General features: G+C 62.5%; 1 protein-coding gene across 1 annotated transcript in view; it reads right to left on the reverse strand.

The window, feature by feature from the left end:
- The window catches only part of ZNF395 (zinc finger protein 395), a 9280-nt gene extending 1463 nt beyond the window's left edge, over positions 1 to 7817 (reverse strand). The window contains exons 1-3 of the mRNA XM_032682260.1: positions 7784 to 7817; positions 1986 to 2196; positions 276 to 430 (exon numbers count right to left, since the gene is read on the reverse strand). Of these exons, the coding sequence (XP_032538151.1) occupies positions 276 to 430; positions 1986 to 2192 (362 nt within the window). The 5' untranslated portion in view covers positions 2193 to 2196; positions 7784 to 7817. The remainder of the gene's footprint in view (positions 1 to 275; positions 431 to 1985; positions 2197 to 7783) is intronic.
- Between the last annotated feature and the right edge of the window lie 1362 nt (positions 7818 to 9179).

Here is a 9179-nt window from a genome sequence, read left to right on the forward strand (position 1 = left end):
GGAGGGAAAAGCGGAGGAACCGCACCGGATACAACCCCGGAGATCCCGACCCGTAATTTCGCCTCCCTCCCCCCCCCCAAACTCCAGCGACCTTCCCGTCGGGAAGGATGGGAAAGGGAAAAAAAAAGAATAAATTAAAAATCCCCCTTAATCCTAAACGTAACCACCCTCTGGATAATCCCAGGTGTGTCCATGGCATCACCCGCTGGCGGGAAAACGCGAGCCCCTCTCCCGCCGAGCGATCCCAGCGGGAGAAGGCACAGGGAGGCACGGACCTCTTGGGAACGTCGATGCTGCTGGACACGGATCTCTGCAGGATCTCAGCGGGAGGTTGGAGCGTGTCCTGCACCCTCCAGCAGCCCTGCGAGCCCTGCTCTGGCAGCAGCACCTTCCCCTGCTCACATTCCTGCCCGTTGGAGGTGATGAGGACCTGGAAAAGGCACGAGGGGGGGGGTTGGCATCGCCCGGCATCCGTGTCCTCCCAAAGGATCCCTCCGCCTGCTCTTCCCGCAGGAAAAGGCTTTAGGATGAAGGCTGATCCTGTCCTGAAGGGCTTGGACTTGACTGATGTCCCAGCAAAGCAGAGGGGTGGCCAGGGTTCATCCCGACCCACCGCCAAGAGATTTGCTCCCCCCCCAACTCCAGCAATCCCAGGCTGAGGGAATTCCCGAGCTGGAATCAGCTGCTCCAAAAGCGCTGTGGCTTTGGGCGGACTTTTCTCCAAGGAATTTGTCTGCTCTGGGTTCATTCCCACACCATCCCCCTCCAAGGACTCCCACGATTACCAAAAGGATTAAAACCTGGAAGGGGGGGGGGACGAGGGAGCGGAGACTTCCTGGGCGAAGCGATCCCGAATTCCCACCTTGGCTCCTCCACTCCCAGCTCCCTCAGGCAGGGAAAGGAGATGTGCAAACCTCACCTCCTCCTTCCCAGAGTGCCAAACTCCTCTTGATGGGCACTTTTCCACCACTACCAGCCCGATCCTATCTCTGTTCTAAGGGAAACGTATCCGTGCCGACGGACTCTCCGTGTGTCCCTGGCTATTTCTGGGAACGGGAGCATCTCCTCACGGAAGTGCCACGGGTGTCACGCCAAGGATGGACACAGGATGGACACACACACACAGAAACTGGGGTGGAAACACTCCAGCAGAAATTGGGGTGGAAAAAGCCCTCCTGAGGCAGGATCAAGGTGAAGGGAATCGGCACAAGGATCAAGGCACGGAAAATCCTGACCCTGCTTCCTGAAAACAAGGATCGAGGCGTGCGTGGATCAAGGCTGTGTCGAGGAGCCACAAAACCACTCAGGGGCCCTCCAGTTTTTGCCCAGAGGGGTTTTTATGGATCCACAGGGAGCAGCCAGGATTTGGGATCTACGTCTCCTCGGCGCTGCCTGGCCAGGAATTAACAGGAACTGCTCCAGTGGGATTAAGAGCGATTGCTATTCCATATCCCAGGCAGTGTCCTGGCCAAGGCCAGGCCCTCCTGAGCATCAGGAGCCCAGGACACATGGAATGTGGGGGGGGGGCATTCCCACCTCACTCCTCCCTTTTTCATCCCAGACATCCAAACCATCCACCCTCGACCCGGACTGAGCTCCAAGGTCTGAGCAGGGAACTTCCCTTCGGATTTAAAGGTGGGTTATGGGGAGGTGGGATAAATTCACGGGAGAGAAGCCCACTGGGAGCCACTTCAGGTATCAAAACCGCCTCCCTCAACCTCAGACAGCTGGAGAAAACAGGAGGGAAGTACCAGGTGTTACTCCCTCCTCTCTGGAGCCCCACTCCTGGCTGGGATTGGGGGACATCTCCAGAGGGGATGGATCTCTGCTTGAGCTGGCACGGCCCAAACCCTTCAAACACAGCCAGGGCCAAGAGCATCGACAACATCCCCACTAAAGATTCCTGGGAATTGCCCATCCCCGCTGCATTTCCCATCAGGAGAACCCAGGAGCTTCCCAGCACATCCCACCAGCCCGGGACGTACCTGCTGCCCGGAGTGGAGCTGCCGGAGGCCGGGGAATCCGGGAGCCTGGCTGTTCTCCTCCACGGAGAGCGCGCAGGATCCGTCCTCGGGGGCGGCAGGGGCCCGGCCCGGCTCGGGCTGCAATCCCGGGATCTGCATCCCGTCGGCAGGGACGCGGGTGCCGAGCAGGGAGCGCTTCCCCAGACGCCGGGACAGCGCGGTGGCCATGGCACTGAGGGGGGAGAGGAACACGGGGATGTCACGGAATCACAGAACCAACCAGGTTGGAAAAGACCTCCCCGAGATCATTGAGTCCGACCTGTGACCGAACACCACCTTGTCAACTAGACCGTGGCACTCAGTGCCACAGCCAGTCTTTCCTCAAACATCTCCAGGAACGGTGACCCCACCGCCTCCCTGAGCAGCCCATTCCAGTGCCCGATCACTCTTTCTGTGAAGAACTTCTGCCTAATGTCTAACCTAAACCTCCTCTGGCACAGCTTAAGACCGTGTCCCCTTGTCTACTGCTTGTTGCCTGGGACAAGAGACCGACGATCATCTGGCTACAACCTCCTTTTCTGTCTCCCCTGAGCCTCCTCCTCTCCAGGATAAACAACCCCAGTTACCTCAGCTGCTCCTCACAGGACTTGTGCTCCAGACTCTTCGCCAGCTCCACTGCCCTTCTCTGAACACCTCAACGTCTTTCCTGAATTCAGGGGCCCAGAACTGGACACGGCACTCACGGCAAGGCCTCACTAGTGCCAAGTACAGGGGCAGAACCACTTCCCTAAGTCCTGCTGGCCACACTATTCCTGATCCAGGCCAGGATGCCATTGGCCTTCTAGGCCACCTGGGCACACTGCTGGCTCATGTTCAGCTTCCCGTCGATCCAAACCCCCAGGTCCCTTTCCTGCCTGGCTGCTCTCCAGCCACTCTGTGCCCAACCCGTAGCGCTGCACGGGGTTGTTGTGGCCAAACTGCAGGACCTGGCACTTGGCCTCGTTGAACCTCATACTCTTGGATTCGGCCCATCTGCCCCGGTCCCTCTGCAGAGCCTTCTTACCGTCCAGCAGACCGACACTCCCCCCCAGTTTGGTGTCATCTGCAAACCTGCTGATGGCAGATTTGATCCCCTCATCCAGATCATCAAAAAAAGATATTAAACAGGATTGGGCCCAAGAGTGATCCCTGAGGGACACTACTAGTGACTGGCCAAACCTAACTTGCCAGAGTCACCAGTTGCCTCTGGAGAAGGACCACGGAGCTCAGCCGGTGTCTTCCCAACGCCACCACGACGGGAGCCGGGAAAGCCCTGCCCTCCCAGGGGAATTCCTTGGGAATGAGCTCCCATCAACCTGCAGCTCGCCCTCGTGGTCGCTTCTAAATCCTTCTGGGGACAAACCAGGGATGAGCCAGCCCAAGGGAAAGCCTGTGGATGCATCAGGACAGCGCTGGGAGCCTACATTCCCTCCGGAGCCGCCGCCACGGGCGCACGATCCCGAGGCCGCCGCGGCTCTTCCCGCCGGTCCCGCTTCAACCCTGACCTCCAGACTTGGGCCCGTGCCCGGCACATCCTGCAACTCCCTGCCCTGAAAACTCTCCCGTCAGCAAAACCCAGCACCCCTTCCCAGCTGGCATTCCAATGCTCCCCTTTTTTGGGAAAGGTTTCTCCTCGTGCCCGGCTCTCCCAACGCGGATCTGGCGACAAAACGGGAGCATCCTCCTGCCCTGCTTTGTTGGAAAAGGGAGACTCAGGGGCGTTTTTATCCCAAAGTGTTTCTCTGTGATGATCTTTAACCTACTTTGCCTCCAGGCACCGGGAATGGGATGTATCCAGCCACATCCCTGCTAAATCCAACGGCTCCAACGGCTCCAGCAGCTCTGTCACCGAGTGACAGCATTTCAGTGGCAGATGCCGCCTTGTTTTGGGGGTTTTTCGGGATTATCTCGGCTGAGAGAAGCTTCCCAGAGGCAGAGCAGGGAGCTCACTGTTCCTCTGGAGCCGTCCCAAGAAAGGTTACTCCGAGCCACATCCCGCTTCAAAGGACTTCCCGGGATTTGCAGGCGGGTTTTATGGATAACCGAACGCGCTCCGCTCGCTCCGTCCCGCCCCGGAATCCCGGGTAGAAAATTAACAGCGACTGGGGGGGGTGGGGGGGGAGCCGCAAAGGAACGGAGCAGGAAGAGCGGGACAGGGTGTGAAGCGGATCAGAGGTGTGCCAGGGAAAAGCACCTCGTGCCAGGGCTGCCCGCAGGGATTTTGCCGCCGGCGGCACCTTCCCTCTGGAGTGGGATCAAAGCGGCCGCTCTCCCGGCTTCCCTCTCATCTCGCCCCTCCCGGGAATACGCCGGATTTCGGGATTTCGCAGTGTACGGGGTGTTCCTGAACCCATTTTGGTTTTTTTTTCTGTGGTACGACACGTCCATGCGGGAATCGCTCATCCAAAGGGACACCGGGAAGGCCGGGAGGGGGACACGGCGGTGGCACATCCCAGAGCGAAGTCCCTCCGCCGGCACCGACCACCCCACACATTTCCTCCCGTATCCACCGGGAAAACCTCGGCGACGGGATATCCCGGGATTTCGGGAGCCGCGCTCCCGAGGGCTCAGGGAATCGCCGCGTGTGGAAAACGGTGCCGGATCTCGGCCCCCTTCCCGCCGGCTCCGAGGCAGCTCCTGGCGGGCAGCCAGGAGGGCAGCGCCGAAGGTGGAGAGGCTGCTTCTCATTTCCTTCGGGCTTTCTCTTGGCCTTCCCTCTTCCTTTCCTTCCCCCCCCCCCGCTCCGGCCCGGGAATGGAGCGGGAAGGAGGAGAGAGAGAGGGGGGAAGGAAAACCCTCCCAAACTTTTCGGAGCCACATCTGCTCCCGGCAGACCGTTGAACCGCCGGATCCCATTTGGGGCGCCCGGGGTGGGGAGAAAACACCGAGGCCAAAAAAAAAATCCTTCTCCTCATCCACGTCCCAAAACACGGGAGCGAGAAGAGAGGAGCGGGAGCTGGGAAGGCAGGAGGAGCCGGGGAGGCCACGCTGCCTCCGGAGCCCTCCCAGCTGTTCCCAATCACGCGCCGCAGGGGTCAGAGCCGGCACAGATCCCAAATTATTCCCTGCTCCGACGCCGGGCGTGTATTTTTTGGCCGGCGTTTTTCCAGCTCTCGAGCCTGGAGGGGGGAGGAAAACGTCAGCCCTCGTGTCAGCCCCTTGTGCCCACCGGCTTTGGGAAAGCGGGAGCCCCGTTTGGCAAACGAGGAATGCTTGGACTGGCAAGGAGGGGACGTGGTAAAAGCGGGGAGGGTGTCCCAGTGCTCATCCCGGCTCCTGTTTGCCCGGGGTTTGCCGGGAGAAAGGCAGCTCCTGCTTTCCCTGCTGCACGACCAGGACCACCGGCGCAAATCCCCTCTCCAGAGAACGTGCAGTTGGAGCACACCCCGGTTTTCCCTGGTTTTTTTTTATGGATAAACGCTGGTAGGTCTCCCCAAATCCAGCCTAACTCCTGCCACAGATCAACAACCCGGACCACAAAGTCCGGGCTACAACAGACCCCAAACGCTGCCAAGACCCGATAACGAGCCCAGTTTTTCCCTCTCCCAGCTCTTGCTTTCCAAAAAGCCCCTTCTCATCCCAAAATATCCCGGAGCTCTTTGCAAACCGCACTCCTGCCCCATGTGACTGGGAAAGGAAATATCCACAGGGACATCCACAGGGATCTCTCATTTTTACAGAGTTTGGGCCTGTATCAAACCAAGAGGCGACGAGGATCTGCTCAGCCCGAGTCGGAACCAAACTCCCGACGCTCCCGGACAACAACACAAAACCGGCGCTTCCAAGGGTTTCCTCCTAATTCCACCTCGTTTCACAGCTTGGGTCATGCCCAGGGATGTGTCACCACGGGGAAAGAAAGGCTCCCTGACCCTCATCCACGCCAACGCTCGCCAACACTGCCGGGCGATTCCGGAGGGAAACGATTCCGGAGGAAAACGCATTTGGAGGTCACGCTCCTGACCATATCCATGTTTTTGGTGCCGGCGAGGGCAGAGCGACTTCCCCAAGGCATCGGGGAGAGCCGGGGGGGGGGGTGTGTGTGCCGGCAGCGAGGGCAGCCGGGAAGGGAAAGGGAGGGAGTTGGCACTTTCTGGGAGCGGTGCCGGCGCCCGGGAGGAGCGGGCACAGGGATTCGTGGAACAACGGACTGCAGGCACAGGGATTCATGGCACGGACTGCGGGTGTTCCCGTGTGCGGGGCACGTGGGGAAGATGGCAGGGCTGGAGGCACGGGAGGAGGAGGAGGAGGAGGGTGCCCGGGCCTGCCGCGGAGGGCGGCACCGGGCAGGGCACGTGTGCGAGGGGTGGGGGACGGGCACGGGCAGGGAGGGAGGCAGAGAGGGAGGGGGACACACGGACCGGGCAAGCCCGGGGGGAGCGACGTGTGCCGGGATGGGAGGGGGCACAGGGTACCGGGGGTGGTGGTGGGCATGGACCGGGATGGGGGGGGGGGAATGCACCGGGATGAAGGGCGGGTGGACACAGGCAGCGGGCAGGGGTGGGCATCCACGGAGACTGGGGGGAGGGAAGGGGGCACACAGACACAGGGTGGGCACAGGCACCGGGATAATGTGGGGTGGGGGGCACGGGCACCGGGCAGGAGTGGGCATAGACACCAGGATGGATGGGTATGTACCGGGATGGGGAGGGGGGGGCACAGACACCGGGTAGCCATGTACCGGGATGGGTGGCACAAGCACCGGGCCGGAGGGGCCACAGACCCCCGGGTAAGATGCCCATGGGGGACCGGCAGCGGGCAGCACTCGGGGAAGGGGGTGCTCGCCCCGGGACCATCAGAGCCCCGGAATGGGCGGGGGGGGCACAGACACCGGGCAGGGTGGGCATGCACCAGGATGGGGGGGCACAGGCATCGGGCAAGGGGGTGCTCGCCCCGGGACCATGAGAGCCCCGGAATGGGCGGGGGGGGCACAGACACCGGGCAGGGTGGGCATGCACCAGGATGGGGGGGCACAGGCATCGGGCAAGGGGGTGCTCGCCCCGGGACCATCAGAGCCCCAGAGTGTGTGTGTGGGGGGCACAGACACCGGGCAGGGTGGGCATGCACCAGGATGGGGGGGCACAGGCTCCGGGGAAGGGGGAGCTCGCCCCGGGACCATCAGAGCCCCGGAGTGGGGGGGAGGGGGGGCACAGACACCGGGCAGGGTGGGCATGCACCGGGATGGGGGGGCACAGGCATCGCGCAAGGGGGTGCTCGCCCCGGGACCATCAGAGCCCCAGAGTGTGTGTGGGGGGGGCACAGACACCGGGCAGGGTGGGCATGCACCGGGATGGGGGGGCACAGGCTCCGGGAAGGGGGTGCTCGCCCCGGGACCGGCAGAGCCCCGGGGCGAGGAGAGCCGGGGGCGGGAGAGGCAACGCAGAGCCGGCCGGGGCTCGGGGGATTCGGGGGGGTGCCTCAGGGGGGGAAGTGTCTCCCATTGCGACCCCCGCTTACCTCCGGCGCGGCTCCCGCCCTCCTCCCCCTCCGGCGCTGCTTGTTTTGAAGCGCCCGACCCCCCCTCTCCGTTCCCGGTTTCCCGGCTCCCTCGGGCCGGGCGGGGCGGGGAGGAGCCGCGGCCGGGCGGGAACCGCGCGCGGGTTTTTTTTTTGGTTTGGGTTTTTTTTTTTTTTTTTTTTTGCTCTTTTCCCCTTTTTTTTTTTTTTTTTTCCCCTTCTCTTCCCCCCCCCCCCCACCGGGCGAGGATGGAGGGAGGGGAAGGAGGGAAGGAAGCCACGCGGGGGTGTTGGGGGGGGGGGGGGTGATGCCGCGCCGCTACTCACAGCGCCCGGGGGAGCCCCCGCTCCGAGCCTTCGCCTCGCCGCCGGCCGGGTTAAAGCTCCCGGGGCCGGGCTGGTGTAAACAACCTCCCCACATGCTCGGCCCCTTCCTGCGCATTGGCTCCGCCGCTGCCTTGAAATGCAACGCCCCCGCCGGCCCCGGCCCCGGCCCCGCCGGGCTCAGCCGGCCCGGCCCGGGGGTGCCCGCGGGGCTCCGGGCGGGGGGAGCGGCCCCACGGTTCGTCCCGCCTCCCCCCCTGGTTCGTCCCGCGGCCCTTCTGGTGCTTCCCGCGTCCCTCCCGGTTCGTCCCGCTTCCCCCCTGCTTCTCTCTGGTTCCCCCCCCCCCCCACGATTCTTCCCCGGTTTTCCCCCCCCCCCGGAGCCCCCGGGGCTCCGCCGTTCACCCGAACGGGCGCGGGGGGGGTCGGTTCTTGTCGCTTCCTGAAGGTGTTTTGCGCTTATAAAGCCTGGGTGGGTTGGTTGGTTGGTTGGTTGGTTTTTAGTTTATTTTGGGGGGTTTTGGGGTATTTTAAGTTTTGTCTTGGAGGGTTTTGCCTCTGAAGGGCTGGGGCTCCCCCTGCATCCCCTTTCCCAAGGGATGGAGCTCCCCCTTCCCAAGGGATGGAGCTCTCCCTTTCCCAAGGGATGGGGCTCTCCCTTCCCAAGGGATGGGGCTCCCCCTGCACCCCCTTCCCAAGGGATGGGGCTCCCCCTTCCCAAGGGATGGAGTTCCCCCTGCACCCCCTTCCCAAGGGATGGAGCTCCCCCTTCCCAAGGGATGGAGCTCCCCCTTCCCAAGGGATGGGGCTCCCCCTGCACCCCCTTCTCCAAGGGATGGAGCTCCCCCTTCCCAAGGGATGGGGCTCCCCCTGCACCCCCTTCCCAAGGGATGGAGCTCCCCCTTCCCAAGGGATGGGGCTCCCCATCACCTCCTTCCCAAGGGAAGTGATTCCCTATCACCCCACTCTCTCCTTGTCCCACACCATGGAGGGTCCCAGCCCTGCAGCTGGAGCCTCCATCACCCCCTTCCCAAGGGATTGCAGCTCCCCACACCCCTTCCCAACGGATCGGGTTCCCCATCATCCCCTTCCCCTTGCCCCCAACTCCCTGCACTCCCCACCACCCCACTCTCCTTTATCCCACCTCGGAGCATCCCTGCACCACATCCAGAACCTCTTGGTTCCTCCTTGATGGGCCCTCCCACTAATTTCCCTGAATTCCGAGGGGACATTGGATGACCCCAATTCCTGTCCCCCCCCCCCCCTTCAAACCCTCAGCTTTTCGCCCCCATGACAAAAATCCCTAATTTTGCTGCTTTTATCCCTTTATCTGTTATGGCAGAGCTGCTGTACCAACACTGGGCCTGTTTCCAGCCTCCAAAAAAATGTGTATTTTTAC

Source organism: Chiroxiphia lanceolata, chromosome 3 (genome assembly GCF_009829145.1).
Source record: "Chiroxiphia lanceolata isolate bChiLan1 chromosome 3, bChiLan1.pri, whole genome shotgun sequence".
Taxonomy (NCBI): Eukaryota; Metazoa; Chordata; class Aves; order Passeriformes; family Pipridae; genus Chiroxiphia; species Chiroxiphia lanceolata.